Here is a 21,702-nt window from a genome sequence, read left to right on the forward strand (position 1 = left end):
GAGTCGGACATGACCTGGATCGGATTCGTCCCCCATGAGCATGACAACTCCTTATAGATCATGAGTAATGCATTCGCCTCTATAGAAACAGCTAAACAAATGAACCTACATAGAAATAGGTAAACAGTTTAAGGGTTGAAAAGCCAAGGCCATCTGTGGGAAATGAAAATGGGAGACAGTTTCCTTCCTGACCTATCGGAAAGAGAACAGCGTGAACGTCTCCTCTCAGCGCTGAGTTTAGAAGCATCCGAAAAGAGCAAATAAGGGAGTGTGAGTTTAAAAAAAAGTCTCTTGTGCATTTATCTTTGTGTAATATTGTGAAATATTCTTACAGTTTCAAAATAACTGTCTTCTATTTGAATATATCTTATAATGACCTTTATTACTGTGATGGCAAAGCTGAATTTTCAGCATCATTACTCCAGTCTTCAGAGTCATGCACATGATCCTTCAGAAATCATTCTAATATGCTGATTTGTGTCAAGCAACATCTACTTATGTTTACAATGTCTAAAATAGTTGTACTGATTATTTTTGTAGTAAATTTGAAAGATTCTTTGATGGATAAAGTAAAAAAAAACAGAATTAAATAGTTTTTTTTTTAAACAATTAATGTAGACATATTTACTGTCACATTTGATCAATTAAAATATTAAACAAAAGATAGAACAAAATTGGAAAGTCAAGTACAATTATCCAATAAATTCCTATGGTAATCCTTTGATCAAAAATGCGAGTACTGTTCCATGTTTTGGAGCTACAGTTATTTCTTATTAGTATTATTACTATGAAATTTACACTTGCCATAAAACAGATAAGAGTTTACATAATACTACACATTAAAATGAGTGAATTTGCCCCTGTCAAAGCAGTAGCTTACTTTGAACCCAAATGTGTGCGGAGCTCCCCACAGACCCCCTCTCATTGGTGGCCTCACAGGTATAAAGTCCCTGGTCTTCAACCGTAATTCGGTCGATATGTATAGTCCCTTCCTCTGGAAACATAATTCCTGTCAATAAAAAAAAAACAGGTATGTAATATATTCATTTACGGGATTCTTAAAATAAGTACTCAAAAAGTACACCTTTTAGTCTCACCAGACACCTGCTGGAGCTTCCTTTGGTCCTTATACCATGTGATCCGGGGGTGTGGAATTCCCCAAGCGGGGCAGCGGAGTGTGACCGAGCTGCTTACATTAACACTGTGATCACTCAGATTTCGCAGCAACACAGGCGCCTGCAGAACTGTACAGTTTGAGACAAAGAGGGTTTGGGTCAGGGGTCAATTACGCATGATGTTCCACATCCACTGAATCAGTTTAATCAAAAAAGATCAAAAACACCTCTGGGAGATTGACGGAAGCCACGACAGTCACATGGGGCACTTAGCATAACACGTCCGCCTTATAAAGCAGCTGAGTGATTTACAGGCTACGTAGTTCGCTATTGTTACAGAAGTGTGAATAGACCGTGGGTTGTATTTCTTTCATTGCAGATTAAGGCCTGGAATGTTTGAAAAGCAGCCACTGGACTTGTGCCATTTAGTCCCTCTATTGGTCTTAATGACACATTCAGCATTCAGACACATTCATGGACTTAACTGATATTTCCGGGTTAGCTGTTGAGAGTTTTACAAATATAGCGTCAAATGTATGTAGATTAATATAAGATAATTCCAGGTTAACATGAAACAAAAATCCCAAGGGTCCTTGAGGAAGGAGGGATCCTTCACATGAAGCTTGATTTCATAACTCTAGCAAAAGAGGGGAATAATAATCTGACTTCTACTTCAGATATTTTCCCCTGGGACACAATTGATTATTGTCTCTTTCCTCGTTCTGTGACAGTGGCTGATTGGCTGATTGTTCTTTGGCCATGTGAATCAGCCTGTAAATGTGGCATAGTGGGAAGTGCCATTGTGCACTCTTCCTCCTGACTAGATCTCATTCCCACACCAAAGAGGTTCTGCTTCACACAGCCTTGGAGAGAAGGGCTACAGGAAGCTCTAGTTCCCAAGGACCCTGTTTCGCTCTGTCTTTCTCCCTCTCTCTTTGTTTCTCTTTCCGCCTCTGTCTCTAAATGTGTGGGTGTCTGCAAGCACATCCTTAGGGGACTCAAAATTAGTATCTGAGAGAAGTCTGATGGCTTCTGTGCCTCACTTCTGCAGATGTTTTAAAACTATTATTTACCATAACATTTAAATAATACAGTTACCCACTTTTTTCCATACAGCCATTTACTCACCCTCATGCCGTTCCAAACCCGACTTTCGTTCATCTTCGGAACACAAATGAAGATCTTTTTGATGAAATTTGAGAGATTTCTGTCCCTCGATTGACAGCTACACAACTAGACGCTTCAAAAAGTTCATAAAGGGATCGTAAAACTTTTCTGAAGAGACTCGATCGCTTTATATGATGAAATTCATATAGACTTTTATTTAGACAGAAAGCTCTCAGGTCTTGTCAAAAAGATGTTAATTTGTGTTCTGAAGATGAACAAAAGAGTTATGGGTTTGGAATGGCATGAGGGTGAGGGTGATTAATGAAAGAATTACAATTTTTGGGCGAACTATGCCTTTAAGCCTGTGCATTAATGCACTCTTGCGGATGCCAAACCCGTTGTGCCATATCTTAAAGTGGCCTATTAGTGCGTGCGTGAATGCAAAAGAGATTATACATACTATAAATATACTATTATTATGGTACTTTTTGTCATTTTTTTGTTTTGACAGTTAACTTTCAACAACCAGGACTTTCTGCGAAATATCTCAAAATGTGATGGCAGAATTTTTGGGTAAACTATCACTTTAATGAGAGCATGAGTGTGTGTGGGTGTTATTTGTTGAGCACAATAACTCTTAAAGACACACCTGTGATCTCCACTGCTGTATCTAGGTGTGTACGTTCTCCTGTAAGCAGGTGTGTGGCGGAGCAGCGGTATGTTCCTGAATCCTGTGCAGTCACATTCTTCAGCAGAAGATGCAGGGTGTTAGAGAAGTGCCCCTCTGTGAGCTCCCCGCCAAGAACTGAAGCTCCCTCTGATACCGTGGACTGATTCACCATTCTATACCATGACAGGTCTGAATAGAGATGCCTATTTGCTATACAGACAAGACGAAGGTCCCTGCCCTCTCTGGGCTCTTCCTCTAAAGATGCGATAAGGCCTCCTTTGACATCTGTGATGGTGGACAAAAGAAGATTCAATCAACTTCCACTTCCTGTGCATAAATCCTGGATACAGTGAGACAGAATATATGCAGACCTACTGGCAACAACATAGTTTTGTTTGAGGCCACAGAGCACAGAGAAACCATTTTGGAGTGTTGACCAAGAAGAATTTTTCATAACCTTTGATGACAATGTTGAATAGCCATTGTCAGTACAAGTAGCAATAAGACGCTAGTGTAAAGGCGCGCTATTTACTTTAGCTATTTGAAATTTCCCGTGGAAACCGCTCGAGGGTTTCCTGATGGAAGATAATGTTTATCTTTCCCGAACACCACCAGCGTTCTCCAAATAATGCGCCGCACGAGGAGGCAGCACGATAAGAGCCACAGGTTCCTGTTCACTCCTCCACCCTGTCACTATGACAACAGCCAGGATGGGATACATCCACTGTGGCTGAATTTAGCACAGCTTAAAAGCAAACCCTCGAAAACAAGGGGACGGGAGGGATAAGTGGAAAAATGGGAAGGAGGGAGAGAGGGAGTCAAATATTTGGATGTTTAGCATCTTTTTAGATTTAGTTTTGCATATAAAGTACCTGTGACATAGAAATGGATGTCTAGTTCATCTCTGCCCATTAAGTTTGATGCAACACAGCGATAGATACCAGAGATCAATGCTTCGCCAACTGTCAGAACTCCAACAGTCTGTGGAAACACAAAAACAACTGTGGCATGCAAGCAAACATGCAGACAAACAAGGCTAGAAAGTATAAAACCACTTATGCATTGTATTATTTCCTTGAATATGTTCCTGCATTGACTTCCATTGTTGGTCCAGGAACTACATTCTCATCAAACAATCATAGCATTACACAATCCCTACTCAAATTCTAATCTTGATTGATAAGAATGCTGTTCAAGCCCCTAATCTAATTTACAAACAAAATCAATAATAGCAACATGCTCTGTTGATAATAATGTGACGTTGATCCAGGAACATTAAGCCATATAGGGGTGGGGAATCTATTCAGTCAGCCGGATTGCTCACCATTGGATTCTGTTCCCCCGTGGTTCTTACTGGTTCTAGTTAAGATCCAGCCCCAAACAGGACATAATCAACTACCTTTAACCCATGAAACTGTAACATGTCTCTCCAGGGGAGTACGATTCAGACAGCTGGATTGCTCGCAATCGGATTCTGTTCAACCATGTTTCTTATACAAGGAGGTTTCCAAATTTGTTAAACTGATACTAGTTAAGATCCATCGCCAAATGGGATGGAATCAACATCTTTTACTCCACTACATCAACATATCTCTCCGGGGTGGGGGACTGATTCAGACAGCCGGATTGTTTGCCATTGGATTCTGTTCCCCATGTTTCTTGTACAAGGAGGTTCTAATATTTATCAAACTTATACCCGTTAAGATCCATTCCCAAACGGGATGGAATCAACAACTTTAAAGCCACTATATCATCATGTCTCTTGATGGGGGTTGGGAACTGATTCAGACAGTCGGATTGCTCGCCATCGGATTCCGTTCACCCATTTTTCTTATTCAAGGAGGTTCTAATATTTATAAAATTAATAATAGTTAAGATCCATTCCCAAACGGGATGGAATCAACAACTTGAAAGCTAAAGTATATCATCATGTCTCTTAATGGGGGTTGGGAACTGATTCAGACAGCCGGATTGTCCGCCACTGGATTCTGTTCCCCATGTTTCTTGTACAAGGAGGTTCTAATATTTATCAAACTTATACCCGTTAAGATCCATTCCCAAACGGGATGGAATCAACAACTTGAAAGCTATACTATATCATCATGTCTCTTAATGGGGGTTGGGAACTGATTCAGACAGCCGGATTGTCCGCCACTGGATTCTGTTCCCCAATGTTTCTTGTACAAGGAGGTTCTAATACATGTTAAAGTGATACCGGTTAAGATCCATCCCCATACAGCACAGAATCAACGAATTTTAAGACATTACAATGATATCTCTCACCATGGGGGTGGAAGAATGGATTATGTTTCCTCAGTGTTTCTTATGCAAGGAGGTTGTTTATCAAATTGAAAATTAGTATTTTTCATTATTATTTTAGTACCTTATTCTAACAATATTGTTATCGTTATTATTGTATTGTTATTCCTGCACCAACAATGCTGATTCAGGAACTTGAATGGAGGCTGGAGATGGTGTATTCTTGTAATGAATCCTTTAATGTTTTTCTAGTAAGAACTGGAACTTGATTGTTGTCTAGAGATATTTTTTGGAACACAGAACTGAGAGCAGATGCACTTGTGTTGCTTATGTGAATCCCGGGGGAGTACTTTTGCGTTCTTGTGTGCCCTCTTGCGTATTCATTTTGTCTCTCCCTATGATCAGTCCACCCACTAGAACACTCACCTTATTCTTCCCTTCTAACACTTCCTGTCTGTGGCCGATGGTCAGGATGGGATTGTGGGTGGACGTGACTTCTGTCTTCTCGCTGACTGGAGTCCAGGAGGAAGGAGGAGGCTTCTCACATCTTAGAGAGAGGAAGACAGAGGACGAGAAAGAGGAAGAGAGAACGACAGCACTCTCAGTACACAAGCGTCGATGCAGTGATGTCACAAGACACAGATGTGTGGCGCAGCTGTGGCCCAAAAGGGGAAGACCGGAAACTTCCTATCACAGGTCTCTTGGGAATTGATTTTTCACTTTAGTCATCTTATGGAATTTTTTCTTTGGAATTTATTTTGGAATTTATTTTCTCAGTGTGTATGTGTGTGTGCGTGTCATCCTTATTAGGATATGGTGACACTCGTTGAAGTGTTCCTTAATTAGCAGTGTGTGGGGCTTGGATGTGTTCCCTTTCCTGCCTGTAAATCATCCCGGCCATGCTTCCGAAGTCCCAACCTCTCCTCCAATTTGCACACTAACTTCAGGCATTTATCCCATTATCTTATCCATGCCAATTTTTTAAGGTCTCTAATCTTCGGAGCAAGGTTTTGGTGGCCCTGGTGATGGGTATTTGTCCGTGACTGTGTGCCCACCGCCCTGTTACCCCTCCCTGGCTTTGACGACTCTTTCTGATTGCTCTTCCTATTTGGCTGAGACAGTGAGTGTTCTGTCCTCGTATGTCCCACCCTGATCATGACAACAGCACTTCTCAAACACACAGTCAAGTCCACTCTCCCACGGCTCTCCGGGAACATTCGCTCCCTCATACAGACACGCACACAGAGAGTGAGAGAGACAGAGACTTCAAACACCCATTTGTTTTACCACAAACATCCTCACTCATTCTGCATTCAAAACACCTTCATCCATGTACCCAGTGTGCCTGCGTACAGTATTATGAACTGACTTCAGTGGGTCATTATGAAATCTATTTTGTTTTATTGTCTAGAAAAGCATCAGTCAAGAAACAGTCACCCAATATTTCAGCGAAACCTTTGCCATCATTGAGAACTTCACATATGCATTTTTTGGAACCAAACAGACCATATTGTACAAATAATTTCAAGCAAATTTAATGCAAATACATTTGATATAAACACATACATTAGATATTAAAAATACATTTTTTATCAGCGTTCTTACACATTTGGCAATTATTAATATTTACCATAAGTAAGTTAGTTGTATAAAATTATTAAATATTAGAATCATATATTACTCATAGACAATCTGTATAAAAAGGGGCGAATCACATTGGGAGAGACCCGTAGAGTAGAAACAAACACACAAACACTCACTCAACACACGCAAACACTTGCATACAAACAGGCAGGATCCTTTTTTCAGCACAAAATAAAGCAACTGTAATACACAGCATCACCGTGAAGTGGAAGAGTGTGACATAAGTTGACATATAGGATGACACAGAGCTTTTGTCATTAATTTCTGGCCCATCAGAACTCCTACACAGCAGGCATTCTGGGCCAGATCCAGTCCGAAAAAAAAAAATGAAAAAAAGAGAAATCCAAATAGCGAGCCTCGGTTTTCTCTGCCCTCCTTGGCTCACGTCAAGATAGTAGATACAGGATATTTTCATCTTGTACAATCTGAACTCACAGCTTTTGTGGATGTTAGAACTATAACTGATGGTCTGGGCTTTGGAGATGGAGGCTTGGTTCATACATCCTTTATAGTACCACTCAATAACACAAAAAGCAAAGCAGCACCAGGCAGTGTATGGATGGGGATCACGCTCAGAAAGAGGAAGAGCAGAAAAAACTGTCTCTGAACAAAAAAAAAAAAAAAAAAAAAAAAAAAAAGAAAGGGAATAAATTAGAAGGTAGTTCCAGGGGTGCAGAGATATCAGCCTCTCCGTCCTGTGTGAGCCCAGCTGTTCTGGATCCTTGTGAGAAGGCCTGCTTTAAGTCACGTCTCTGGGGTGGCTGGATAAGGAAGGGCACTGGCAGTTGTAGGGTTATTTGTGAGTGTGGCAGGACAGGTGAGGGGGATTGTGGGGGATCAGTAAAGTGGGGCGGAGGGTGTGTGTGTGGGATCAGGGACTCTCAAGAATAGATCAAGCTTCTGAGGAAGCGGACTGTGCCACGTTTGAAGACGGAGGGACAATCACGCTGCTGGGAAGCTGTCTCGCGTCGGGGAGGAAGCCAAACAACGAGAGGAAAAGCGCTCTGATTTTTCGCACAGGAAGCCCGTCTGCGCCTCCTGCCTGGCTGAGATAAGAGTGCTGCTGTTCCCATGGCCGAGCTAAAGCCCATCCAGCCGCTATCAGGCCGGCCCGGCCCACAACTCCACTCTCCCTGGGCCTCCTCCACCGCAGCGTCAGGCCAGCCGCGCCGGGCTGCTATAAAGAATAAGGGCCTGAGTCAGGGTCCAGCCAGTCAAGACCTCTCAACAGAACGTACATACAATACCTTTCATTGATCAAGCTTTACACAGTGATTGAATTTTTTTTATCATATATACTTATTGAACTTTAATTGATGCAATGCCGAGTATCTCAGCAAAATTAATATGCAAATGATAAAAAATTATATCATAAAGGCAGGCCCAGATGTGGGCATTTCCTGCATTTTCCTGCATTTTATCACAAACTCCCCCAGAATGGATTTAAACATGGTAACGTGTTAAACTAAGTTTAGCAGACACTTATTGGTAACTGAAAGCATAATTAATTCACTTTTTAATAAACTTTGTAAATGATGAGTGTTCACATTCCGAGGAAATTTGAGGCTGCAGATTCCGGGGTGGGCACCAAAGCATTTCTTAAAGAGATAGTTCGTTAAAAAATGCAGCTCCAAACCTCTATGAAGGGTTATTATTATTAAATAAAACTAAAACTAAAAACATAAAAAATCTGAAATACAATAAACATGAACTGAAATATAATAAAATATATAAAAAAGTTAAATTAATATAAATTAATATACATTTATTTTTATTTCAGCTAGTTCCCAATTCATAATTTCTAATTACATTTAGTTAAAATTTAAAATTTAAATTTAAATTTAAATCTAAATAATCTAAGGCCTAATAAAAGCTATATAGACATGTAAAAAAAATCTAACAAAAATTTAAATAAAAACTTAAAATATAAAAATAAAAACTAATTCAAAATATTAACAAAAATTATAATAGTATATCAGTGATAAACAACACTGACTCTATGACTTTCTTCAGCAGAACACAAAATAGGTCATTTTGAAGAATGTTTCAGTTGTTTTTGTCAAAATAATAAAAAAGCCAATAGGGACCAAACATTGTCAATATTGAGTAAATTGCATTTTCGGGTGAACTATCGCTTTAAGAATGCATGAAGGACGGCTGGCACATACTGGGAGTCTGTTGCATTATTCTAACCAACAAGAGTTTTCCTCTCAGTGACATTTCATTTTTAGTTCTTTTAGGAAGCACTCAAAGAATAGGCCAAGAAAATATCACCAATCTAACATGTCACGATGTCAGTACAATAAGGGGAAGCCTGACCTAAAAATGGACAAATCTGGAGTAGAAAAGGCAGTGTCATACTAAAGAGTAACACTTTCAGGGTTTGTGGATTTCATAAAACTTTAACACTTGTAACACTTTATTTTGATGGTGCACTTTAGCCATTCTGTTGACTATAAGTAACATTGCATGTCAACTAACTCTTAAGTAGACATTCTGCTGAATATCTTCTCTTGATGGTCCCACAACAAACAATCTATACTGAAAAAAAAAAAGTTGCTGCATCAAATATTTAAGTACAATCAACTTGGATATTTAAGTAATTTCAACTTAACTTGCATTAAACGTACTTAAAAATTAGTTACTTACTTATTTAACTTACTTAACTTATTTCGATGAGTTAACGCAATGTAAAAAAAAAAATAGGTTGTCAACTTATTGATCATATCTTTTTTTGTTTTTCTTTTACAAATGATATGATCATTAAGTTATGAAAAAATATGTTTTTACATTGCTTTAACTCATGAAATAAAGTTAAGCAATTTTCAATTAAAAAATAATTATACAAGATTCAACTAGTTTTTAAGCCAGTTAATGTAATTTTAGTTTAAATGACTTACAATTTCAAGTACAATCAACTTGGATTGATTCTTTGGTTTAAGGCAGCAACTTTTTTTTTACAGTGTACTGCCGACTTTGCAGTTTACTAAGTTACTTTGCAGTACATGTAAACGTATTCTACTAACCCCTAACAGTCTATTAATACTCTACTAATACTCTAATGAGAGTTAGTTGACATGTAGGTGCAACGTTACTTAAAGTGTAACCAAAACTTCAGTGTGTGTGTCTATATGGGAGTAAGTCAGGAATGTATGTGGAATGGTGTTCCTATGAGATGATCTCCTCTGAGTAATGCTTGCTAAATTTTTCTCATGAGAACGGTGGATATGTGGTGTGTCAGACACTGAAGAAGGCATGGCAGGATGCGTCTGAGCAATCAAAATAATAAACAGCCAGCATTCTGCACAGGAAGTTCATTAAATCATAGTGTTTGATTTAGAAACGAACAAATTGTGCTTGTAAGCACGGAACTGGCTTCTTTTGAAGTGCTTTTTTCTGCACTTTCAACTCGGGAGTTAAATTCAGTTCTGTGACTGTACCAGGCACACACATTCACACAAATACAAACACATACACACGAGCGTCTGCATCCACACAAAAATGAATAGAGACACACACATGAAAGGCCTTCTCAAGCATCTGTTCTGCAGGCTAAGAGGAAACCCTGTCTGAACACATGCTGAATTAGACAAAACAGGTCTCTATTCACAAAAACACACACACACATGCATACATGCATGAGTGTGTGTGTGTGTGTGTAAATATAGACATGTCTCCACTCATATGTGCATTCATTCTAAAAAGAAAACACATCAAACACAATGTGACCAGGTACAGTGTGAAATAACTGAACTATTTAAAATGGTTTCAGGACATTACGCAATTATGGGGAGGATATCTAACTTAGTCTAGTGTGGGAAATCCAAACCTAGCAAAATTACATTGTCTCGGATGTGTTTTTTCACCTGCATCAAATACTAAATTAAAAGTGACAGAATTGTTGGCCCTGACCCAGTATTCTTCACTGTATCCCTTTCCTCTGTGACTAAAGGGCAATGAGGACACGATTGGTCAGTCATTGGGGAAATGTTTTCAAATTTTGAAAGTTCACTGTAATGCTTTCACTTTTTAAAACATGATAGTGTGAAATAAAATGGGGGTTTAGAGAGCTTGCAGAGGCCAAAACCTTCCTAAAAAAAATGCAAATAATGTATTGTTATGTGAGTGGCTTTAGCACACACTAATAAGGTTGTGTATTTGATTTGGTATATATATGATTTCAATGTGCATTAATCACTGCCTTATTACATATTGGACAATCATTATTGTGTTTCTGCATGGATGGTGAACTTACAGGCCTTTCGGAGGGCACGGATGCCAAAGCCATTGGATTTGAGGTGGTGGGACACCGTGAGAGGTGCAGTGCAGGGCTTGTCTGCTGCCTCGCTGGACTGTCCCGGGTTGATGAGAGGAAACTGTCTTCTCTCCAATCTGTGGCTTCACTGTGAACAGATTTTGATAGAGGAGAAAAGGATGTTAGGTCCTATTGTCATAGTTTCCATTAATAAATAAATAATTGTAAAACTATAGGAATATTTTTAATCAATTTGAATTATAAAATTTTTTTTTCAACAATTTTATTTTAACTTTTGGCTCAAAGTAGTTACAAACTGTTTTGTTGAATATGGATCTGAAAAGAAACAGTCCTATAACAATAAGAAAGATCTCTTCATCTTAAATCTCACCATTTACCACCAATGTGAGTGTGAGGTTCTGGAAAAGTCCATACTGCTGGATCCCAGTAAGAATGGTGTAGATTCCTGCGTCCTCTTCCGCTACATCCCGAATAACCAGGGAAAACCCGTCTACATGGTAACGGGAGCACCGCTCGGCTGCGACCATCCCATCCTTCAACCTAAGCAATAGATTCAGCTGTTGAGATTTTTTCCAAATATATTGTTTCTGTTCACTTTAATAATGAACATCTGCAAACATCATTTAGCAGCTCAACAATGTGATGAAAGGAAATTGTACCAGATGACTTCAGGTGCAGGGAAAGCCTTTAGCTTTGGAGTAAGACGGAACGATTTCTGTCCTGCGAAAGCCTGAACCACAGGGCTATTTCTGTGCTTGAGTCGAATGAAAGGCTGGTCTGGGAACAGACAGACAGGAAAATAGGACAATCAGAAACATACATGTGGACGACTGAGAGGTAGAAAGCTGTAAATAGCGAATACGAATCCATTTGAGAAAAAGTACAATAAGTTGGTGGGGGAAACAGAGTAAAATTCTAAAACTCACCATAGACAATAACCGTCGTATTTGTGTCTCGCTTGGATGGACCACTTGTCACATGACATTTGTAGAGTCCTCTGTCTGCTTTGCTCAGTTTGGGGATGGTGAGAACACTGTAGAACAGCATGTTGGTTCTGCTCCTTGATATGCGTCTGCTGATAGTGGCCGATCCATTAGCCTAAATTATAAACAAGCAGAGCAAACTGTGTCACAAAGAATTATTTTGTTCCAGACAAGAAAAATATAAACAACATGGTTTTCAGAGGAAATGAGGGCTACAGAAGAGCTGCACGTTAACTGACCAATTAAAACGTTACATTTTAAAAGGTAATGTCTGTAAAACAATGCCTCCGTAGTGCACAAACAGTAATTGAAGAATATTCTAGCTGCCAAAAAGAAATAATTTCTATTATACATTTCTTTACTAATAATTTATTTCAACAAAATTATTAATTTGTAATTTAAAAGGTACATTATATAACTTTTTGTTTAAAATTAACAAAATTTAAATAATGTGTCAATACATCATCACTCTTCAATCAATTCTTCCAAAACTTGTTTTTTCTTACCCTTATTCACTATAGTAACCTATTTTTTTAAGGGGTGGTTTTTTAAGGGGTGAACTGACGGGATGGTTTTCACAGGGAATTGCGCACATATGTCACATTCATAAATAGAGAAAAGCTGCTCCGGATACTTTGACACGTAAAATAACCACTGAACCACTGAGAGTCTGCTGGCAAAAAGAGAACGAGACAGAGCTCGTAATAAAACAAGAATCAACATCGGCTTGACTTTTCGGAGAGGCGAGAACTGAGGGATTGGAAACGTAAAAGCATTGCGGAGATGGTGTTTTTATTACTCAGCGGGTGAGTATGGTATTTTATTGAACAGATAAATATCATATTACATTATGTAGCTCTCTAACAGAGTTCATTGGTAAAGCATTATAATTTCATCATGGTTGTTGTAGCGCTGTGTTGGAATTTATTTTCAAGTAAGTCCTGTGTCTATTAATGGGCAAAGCTTCAGTAAAGTCTCCAGCTAGTCAGCTTGAGATCCTTTCCCTCTAAACTGGTTATATCTCTTAAGGCTAGTAGTGAATGTTTTATTAACAGTAGGATAACCATATTCATCCGCACAGTCACGCAGAGCCAAAGCACAACAAAAGCAACGTTTTTCCACAAAATGCATGCAGTTTTGTTTTTTAACAGCTGTGCCAAAAGTGTACTTTTAATTTTGATATGAATAAATTTTTTGTTCATTTTGAAGAATTTGATGAAAACTGTTTCAGTTCATATTGAAACTTAGCAGACTTCGATATCTTGGCAAATCTGAGTACAACTTGTGTTCAATGTGTTCTGAAATGTATAAGAAGAAAAGCTGACGTGCAGGAGACTCTATTTGCTCTAAGGGATATTAAACGAGCTCATTGAAACAAGCATTTTCTGTTAAGCTGCTTTAAAATATATTATGAAAAGCACTATACAAATAAACTTTTCAGTAGTGATGCATCAAGGTGAGCTCATGCTACTGTACTGTTCATAAACTGATTTCACAACAGAATATTATAGATTCTGATTATACCAATTGCAGAATAAAGATTTTAGAAATAGCATTTCATAAAGCACAAATGCATAATGGGTAAAAACACACCTTTTGTGGGTATGTCCAGGTAATGGACACCCTGGAGTTCCATTCAGCTGTAACGGTGCAGTTCAGTGCTAAAATCTCGCCTTGTAACGCGTGGAGCAAAGCCGTGCTGTTTAAATACACGTCCAGGATTTTATTTACTGCAAAAAGAAGGAAAATGGTACATTGTTTGAAAATCTAAATTTGGTCCACAGATTACTTAATCAAAAAAAAACTTCAGCTCTTACCTGGCCTGTGAGTCAAAAACTTGTTGCTGTATTTGACTCCATTGACGAGAGTCTCACAGGAAAACAGCCCAATGTAGAAGAATGTTGGACTACGGATAATGAAGCCTTGCCTGCTGCTCCAGATGATGTTTCTATTATCAGGAGCTAACACGTGGAAAGGAAACTGAAAATGTAAGAAAAAATCCTTATTAAAAAACAACAGCAGCTTTTGCATTTATTTTAAGTGCAGCAGAGATTTTTGCTTTCACTTTGAAAAGCTCTAAAATGTTCCATTGGGGTGGATTTTAAAAACAGACTTGCACTTTCAGTTCGAATCTCATTTGGCCAGTGCACACGATGGCTCTAATGGGTTCAACAGTGCACCGTCCTTCAGAAATTCTTGGAGAGCGGTGTTATGATTTTGTTTACTTCCATGTTCAATGGAGGAAATGTTTACACAGGCTTAGATGTGACACTGTGGAAGCGTCCTGCCCTTTCTCAGGGGATCAGGTGAAGGCTTTCCTCTCACTGTGAGCTTCTCAAAATCACCTTGTTTAAAGGAAGCACTACTGTATTAGGTAAGGCATTAGGTAAGCCCTTTACCCAGGTGAGTAGTAACCAGTGTTTTTCCAATATGGCCTGGAAGACTTTTAGAAAATTAACTCTTTTAAAATGCAAAAACAGTGGACATACAATTCTGTCATTTTTCTATGAGCATTTCCACAACATCGTCATTTCCGCCACATCACAAATTATGTATTGTGTAGTGTAACAGCAATCTGTGGCGGAAATGACAGTGGTGGAAATGACATGGAAATTAAATGGAACAAAATGCTCGACACCTTTGTCTTAAGGCGAATTTCACTGCTAGCATTTCATGTATCCTAAATACACACAGTTCCATTATATTTACTTTTTTTTTGCATTATTTGACAAAATTACAGCTTGATTGGTGGCCGCGTAAAATGATGACTTTAAGACCAAGCACTGAACGAACCAGTGTTGTTACTGTTTAAATCTAAAAGTATAAAAAAAAAATTTTCGTTGATTGAAATAAAGCTGAAATAAAATAAAATATAGATATTAGATTATTAATAAAAATGTTGCCTTGGCAACTAAAATAAATACATTTTTAGTTGAAGTACTCAAATGACCAAAACTGCGTTAATGAATACTATAATAGTATATAAATATTCCTAAAATAACACTGGAACGAAGTCGAACACATAAGCGGCAAGTAATAACACTGCTACAGGTAGCACCTTTCTAGTGCCAATTTCAGCAAAAATAGGATCAAACATCATAATGTCACTTAATTAATATTCACGAGCAAAGCTGACAAGTTTTATATTGTGCCCCCTTCACCTTCGCTACCTATTCCCACCTCAGTCCAACTTCTTACTAACATCCCTCCCTCCGTTCAGTGCGTAAGAGGGAGGGCAAGGATGTGAAAACGTGACTCCAGTCCATCTCCTCACATCCTGTTACTACAGGATATAGACATCACGGCTAGGCCCTCAGGTCAGCTTCTGGAAAGGCCCTGCTGGCCACTTTCACAGCTTCAGCGAGAGCACGGCCGCCTATGTATTGTTCCCTACGCGAGAGGTGCAAGATTAAAGATACATTGCCAAGTGCAAAATCCTCTCAGGAAAAAAACACTCTACCAGTGTGTGACAGTCCAACTTTGAGAAGGGTGGAGAGAACTCGTATTTATAGCACGATTGCCTTTTGTATATCTGTGCGCAGGGTCAGCAAGACATAAACAAAGCAAACAGAAATGAAATGTGGTGCTTTTTTGAGCAAGGAGGGAGGATAGGGATGTCATATCACTAGCATATCCTAAAACAGTTTCCATCCTGCATGTGAGGAGCCAAAGGCAGCTCGAGGGGAACTGGTCAACTTGTTCTTTTCCGTTTCCCCTTCTCATCTGAAATACATCTTAAGTCCTTTTTAAACCCTCTTGAGACAGTCGTTACCATATTTGGACTCATCCTAAATCTCCAGAGATGCATTATTGAATCTAATCATTTCATAAATGCACAGTAAGCTATTTTTATTAATCATTATAGGTAAAGCTTCATTCCTGAAATGGCTGTCTGTGCCAGCAGCTGTGGAAGACATCAGTCTGCGTGAGGTGGTCTCGGCGTCATCTTCTTGGCTGTGTGCAGTGCCAACAAGTAGAGGAAGCTGTGGGCGCCGCTCACTCTGAGCATCGGCTTAAAGTATCCATGTCACGCTGAGCCAAAAAGACTTCTGTACATCCCCTCCACATGCCCGCACAAACACACTTACATCCGAACTGGCACAAACATATGCATGCTTGCCCTTATAACCTGGAGTGATTGAGAGATAAGGACAAGGAAAGGTCTTATTTGTGAATGAGAACAAGAGGATGCACTCAATGTATGGTAATGGAAGGCATAGATAAAAGTAGGGATGGCACGAATGCCTGAGTACAGCAGTACTTGACACCAGTGATCGATTCTCCAATTTATCAGACATCAATTAGTTCCAACATCGCACAAAGACTTTCAGTCCAGTGCAGCAACAGCACTAAAACACTCTGAGAAAGCACACGCATACCGTATACGTTTACTGAAGTGCGTTCTTCCTTTCAGACAGAGAAACGGAGCAGAATAGAACATAACTCAAGGTCTTAAAATAACTATTTTAACGGTGTTAAAATGTGATGTAAGTAATAAAAACAACATATGCAGTGCGTAATTACGTAATCTGAGTGAAGCGGAGAAAAAAAGCGATTTCTCGAGTAGACAATTATAAATGCCCATCCCTAGACAATATACCAATTTTGACAAAACAACCAAGCGAGTCTTGAAAGCTACTTTTCTAAATAATTGAGTTTTTTGTTCTAAACAGTGTTGAGTTTCTATTTCTCTGGACAGCCCAACCACTGTCAATTCTTATTGGTCAATAATCCTGCCTTAAACATGATTGGCTGTGATTACCTCTCATTTTGTGTTCAGCGTTGACTGACAAATGAAAAGCCTGTGTTTATGAGATGACTGAAAAGTTTAAGAGGATTGACACTGTGTCCTAACCAAAACAAAACAAAAAATCATGAAAGGTTCTAGCTCTCTGGATGGCCCCGCCAACTGTCAAATCTCATTGGTCAATAATCCTGCATATTAACCATCAAATATCTTTGGATTGGCTGAGACTGTCTCAAAAGTTGTGTTGAGTGCTGACAGACAGATTACGTGTTGCTGGAAAGAGGGAAGGCTGTTTTATGAAATGATCTGCTTGATTCACAGTTGAGACACTCACCTTGACCAACGAGACTTTGGCGTCTGGGTGTGTGACTCTGCAGGGGAAGACCAACGGCTCTCCCTCCTTCATGTACACCACATCTGGGATCTCCGACTGCATCTTCACAAACGGCCGCTGGCTATCTGAAACGACCAATGCTGAGGTCAGGAACAAACAGACACCACATACAAACAGTAGATGCTGACAACAATCTAGAGTCAGCAACAAATACAGAGAGATTGCTCGCTTGTTATCAAACACTCTCTCTCTCTCACTGTTGTTTTCTTGGTTGCACTTTCGCCTCAGTTGCAATATTCTTGTGGCAATGAAAGGCTTTGGGTGTTGCTCGCCCCATTGTTTGGTGTTCTGCTGTTATTAAAGGAACGGAAAAAGATATCTGAACGTTTTAACAAAAGTACCCCAAGGACTGCTGGATGCTTCCTTGTCGTGCTTTGATTCAATATAAAGGACGAAGGGTGAGGCTAAATGGACATGGCCGCGAGAGCGATTGATGGTCCTCAGGGGCCTTGTTGGCTAACCGGGGGCCGCACCTAGTGACCTGGGGCACCCCTTAGCCTTCCTTAATGCCTGACCAGGGAGGATCCGAGCCTCTTATGCCCCGGAATGCCCTCAAGGTGCCCACTCCCATGCACAGACACGCATCCTAACAAACATACACAAGAAGACATCGCATCCTCTATCCTTGTCTCCAAGTGTCCCTCCCCCCAGAGCAGCACAGGATACGGACAGCCGGGCTGAGGGAGATAGATAAGGCCGGGTACCCTGGGAAAGGCTGCCCAAGAGCTGAGCCTTTCAACAGCTGGGGCTATTTCTGTCCCCTTGAGGTTGCACGTAAAAGAAAGTTATAGTTTAAATATAGTCAAAAGTGAGGGAGGACAGCCTACGGTTCGAGCAAAAACAAAAAAATGCCAGTGTGAAACCGTGCCAGACACTCACTTAGTCGGATATGTTGCTTCGAGAGAAAAATGGTGTTTAGGTATTATTTGCTTCCTGAGACTTCCTGTTTGGCTTTAAGCAACAGAAATGGTCAGTGAGATGGTCGAGCTATTGAACGGTGGCTGGAGAGAGAGGGTTTAGGGGTTAGAGCGTTCACCTGAAGCGTCTTACCTGTGATGTAGACATACACCGAGGCCTGTTTGCGCTGCTTTTGGAGGTACCGGCAGCGGTAAGAGCCAGTGTGTTGGGCTAAAGCAGCACTGAGCGTCAGGCGGCTACAGTACTGGTTAGTTTTTCTCCCGCATCGAGTCTCCTCTATCTGGGTGCCGTGATAGACTTTCGGTACGCCCGATGGCAAAACCCACTGGAGCTCCCACCGTCCCCTGAAACATCAAATTTGGGTTATAGAAGGAACTTTACACCTAACTGATCAGACGTCACCGTCTCTGTGATCAACATATAATGGGGGTCCAAAAGTCTGAGACCACTAGTGAGAATACTTCTATTATACAGTTTACTTATCAAAAGCATTTAAGCATTACTTTTATGGTGTTGGTATTTATGGCTTGGTTTTTAGTTTTAGTAAAATATCTTTTTTTTTTTTTTTTATGACAGCATCACGTGAAAAGCAAGTTTGTGTAAAAACTGATGATCATGTTCTCCAACATGATTTGAGAGACTCTTGTGCATAAGAACTTCTGAACTTTTGTACCAAGGGTTGTTTATTACAAGGTCTAAATCAAATTATGAATCATAGATCTTCAGTGTGCTCTCAGGCTTTTGGACCCCACTTGGTTAATTCTCAACTTTTATGCATTCATCTCTCACTCTAAATGTTTACTTAGTAGCCTACATTCCTCTTGACTAAAATCAGTATTACCTCAGTTAATCATAAAGCTACTGTATGTTACTCATAAAAAACGTCATGATCCTCCTTTAACCGTGAGATTGTTTGACACATCACTCACCTGCAGTTTAGCTGAAGTGTCTGATTTCTTTCTATAATAAGCTGCTTCTCAGTAACATCCAACACTGGAGAACTGAACCTCCCTTTTGTGTCTGTGTCTTTCAGATAGAAAACACAAAGGTATGTTAGAGGCTGCTGAATAAGATGTTGTGAGGTTTTAAAGAGTGACATTGACCACATTCAGGTGATAAAAATGATAGCCCATGTATAGGCATTACACAACATACATTATGCATGCCATTGATCAAACTGAAACAGACCCACAATTCCTTTTAATACTTATAGAGTTATATTTTAGGTGATTCTGAGCACAGCACAACTTTTCAAGGGTGTTATTGAGGGGCAATTTTTGAGTATTGTTCAGAGGTTCTTAAGGATCTTTACAAGGCAAAGTTTATACATCAAATATAAATGGAGTTTAAAAAAACAAAAAACATCTGAAAACATCAGTGCGGTGTGAAAAATCAGATTTTTACTAATATTAAAAGAAACTAATGCATCCAGTTCAATTTTCTTTTTACAGTTGGTAAAAAAAATTAAAAGCAGTTCATAATATCATCAATAGTATTTTACTTATTTATATTTTGACAGATACAATTCTATATCTATTAACCTACAGAATAATTAATTATATTAAGGTTTTCCAAATGCATTTTTAAACTTTGCATATGGATACTTTCTAAGGTTCTTATTTAAAATAAAAATTATCAGACAGATTCTGAGAAAGTGCAACGCTGTCTCGTTTAAAATGATTAATTTTCATTTCTGACTTTTAAAACCATAAAATAAGTAGGCCTAAAACATAAGCCTATAACATGCATTTTATGTTATTTATCTGATTAATAAGAGACATTGAAGGTCAGGATGCCCAACTGAACATAAAACGAATGTAATGACTGAACTATAGGCTACTGAATAATTGTAGGCTACAGACATTTAAAATGATTTATATCCACGTGATGCTGTGACATTAATAGCCTATTTAATATGCAAAATAACACGTTTTGTAATAACAAATACACTAAATCAAAAATAGTGTTTGCATAGCCAACTGCATTTTTTATAGCCTATCTTTTTTTAGTAGTTTAGAAGAAAAGAAAAAAACGCTTAATTGTGGGTTAAGATAGCACATAATTCAATATGATTCTAAACATCTGGTCTCGATACAGACGTGCTCTTTACAATACGGACCGCTCTCACCATTGTTTATTGCTTTTAAAAACGCAGCCTATAGCATCATTTCCTTTCCATTATTCACGCGCTATTCGCAGGCCATTCGTCTATACATTAAAATGGTATTGTAGTAAGACCAATGAAAAAAGGAAGTAGGAGTCAAGCACTTTTTCCCACAGCGAATCCCGCATGGGATTCTATCAGGCTCGTTATCAGCCGGTCCACACGCTGAGGTTCCGTTTCAGAAACCCTCAACAAGAGCGTCGCACACTAATGACTGGACGAAAACCTGCCAATTTCAACAAACCTTACACGTCATGTTTGAATAAACGCTAATGAACCGAAGTAAAACAGGTTAGAGTTTAAGTAAGAAAGGACAGCCACTGTTACACGAACAAATGCATGCAAATGAAAATGCAAAATTGACTTTAAAGTCAATGTAGACCCTATACAGCATGCATGTTGCATGCATTGAGAGTGACTTTAATTATAAATCATAGGAAACGAATTTATCAACGATACGCATTTATATGCTAGTTTATGCGCTTTTAATTCTTCAGTCTTTTATTTGAGTAGTACTTAGGCTATCACAAACATACAAAATATATAACGAAATCTATAAAGACTTTGTAAAATTGTTTGTTAAACTACACATTGGGAAACTATTAAATAATTAAAATGTGAAGTCAATGTCATTTAGGCTACGTGCTAATCTAAAACGTTGGAAGTTACACTGGCATTTCTTTTCTTTCGTTCTTTAGAAACATTTCAATACATGAAAATGGTCCTGGATAAGAAAGTTCTTTGTTGAACCCCGAAGGTGTTGCAAAGTAGAACCTTTAATTTGAACAACAAAAAATAGTCTACCACATAGGCTATAGGCTATATATATATATATATATATATATATATATATATATATATATATATATATATTATTATTATTATTATTAGGCTATACATATTATTAATTATGTGCATTAATTAGCCTATTTTATTCAATTTTAATAGCGATTTAGTTGAGTTAATTTTATTTGTGAACTTGTTTTTATTAGTGCATTTTAGGAATCTTTCTAAAATCCGATAGCCTATTCTATTTAATTTGGCCAAAATGTCTGCAATAGCCTAACTGTAGCCTATATGTTTTTGAGCGCGTAGGAAGGGCATGCTTAAAACACATGTTTAGCCATTAATCAAGTTCAGTTTTCCATCCTGTGGCGAGTTGTTGACCAATAAAGCACTAATAATCCCACAGTGCATGCGGACAGTACATCGCTTTACCCCCTGCTTCCTCCCCGTGGGTCTGTTTTAGCTATAACACCCTGATTAGCGCTGGTTCCTGCCTCACGGTGGTCATGACCCCGAAGTCATTTATATTAGAACTTCCATTTCACAAAGTCATCAGGCTCAGGAAATAACGCCCTCTCTGATTCAACCGGGGCCAAACATTGAAGACGGATGCCAAGTAAGAGCAGAGAGGTCTGTACT

General features: G+C 38.9%; 1 protein-coding gene across 1 annotated transcript in view; it reads right to left on the reverse strand.

Moving 5' to 3' along the window:
* The window catches only part of flt1 (fms related receptor tyrosine kinase 1), a 30,580-nt gene that overhangs the window by 7,350 nt on the left and 1,528 nt on the right, over positions 1-21,702 (reverse strand). The window contains exons 2-15 of the mRNA XM_082184039.1: positions 19,043-19,139; positions 18,246-18,457; positions 17,136-17,260; positions 13,872-14,034; positions 13,648-13,784; positions 11,998-12,169; positions 11,731-11,848; positions 11,442-11,611; positions 11,051-11,198; positions 5,578-5,698; positions 3,765-3,873; positions 2,872-3,177; positions 1,098-1,244; positions 881-1,009 (exon numbers count right to left, since the gene is read on the reverse strand). Of these exons, the coding sequence (XP_082040165.1) occupies positions 881-1,009; positions 1,098-1,244; positions 2,872-3,177; positions 3,765-3,873; positions 5,578-5,698; positions 11,051-11,198; positions 11,442-11,611; positions 11,731-11,848; positions 11,998-12,169; positions 13,648-13,784; positions 13,872-14,034; positions 17,136-17,260; positions 18,246-18,457; positions 19,043-19,139 (2,154 nt within the window). The remainder of the gene's footprint in view (positions 1-880; positions 1,010-1,097; positions 1,245-2,871; positions 3,178-3,764; positions 3,874-5,577; positions 5,699-11,050; positions 11,199-11,441; positions 11,612-11,730; positions 11,849-11,997; positions 12,170-13,647; positions 13,785-13,871; positions 14,035-17,135; positions 17,261-18,245; positions 18,458-19,042; positions 19,140-21,702) is intronic.

Source organism: Leuciscus leuciscus (genome assembly GCF_965113295.1).
Source record: "Leuciscus leuciscus genome assembly, chromosome: 11".
In the NCBI taxonomy this organism is placed as follows: Eukaryota; Metazoa; Chordata; class Actinopteri; order Cypriniformes; family Leuciscidae; genus Leuciscus; species Leuciscus leuciscus.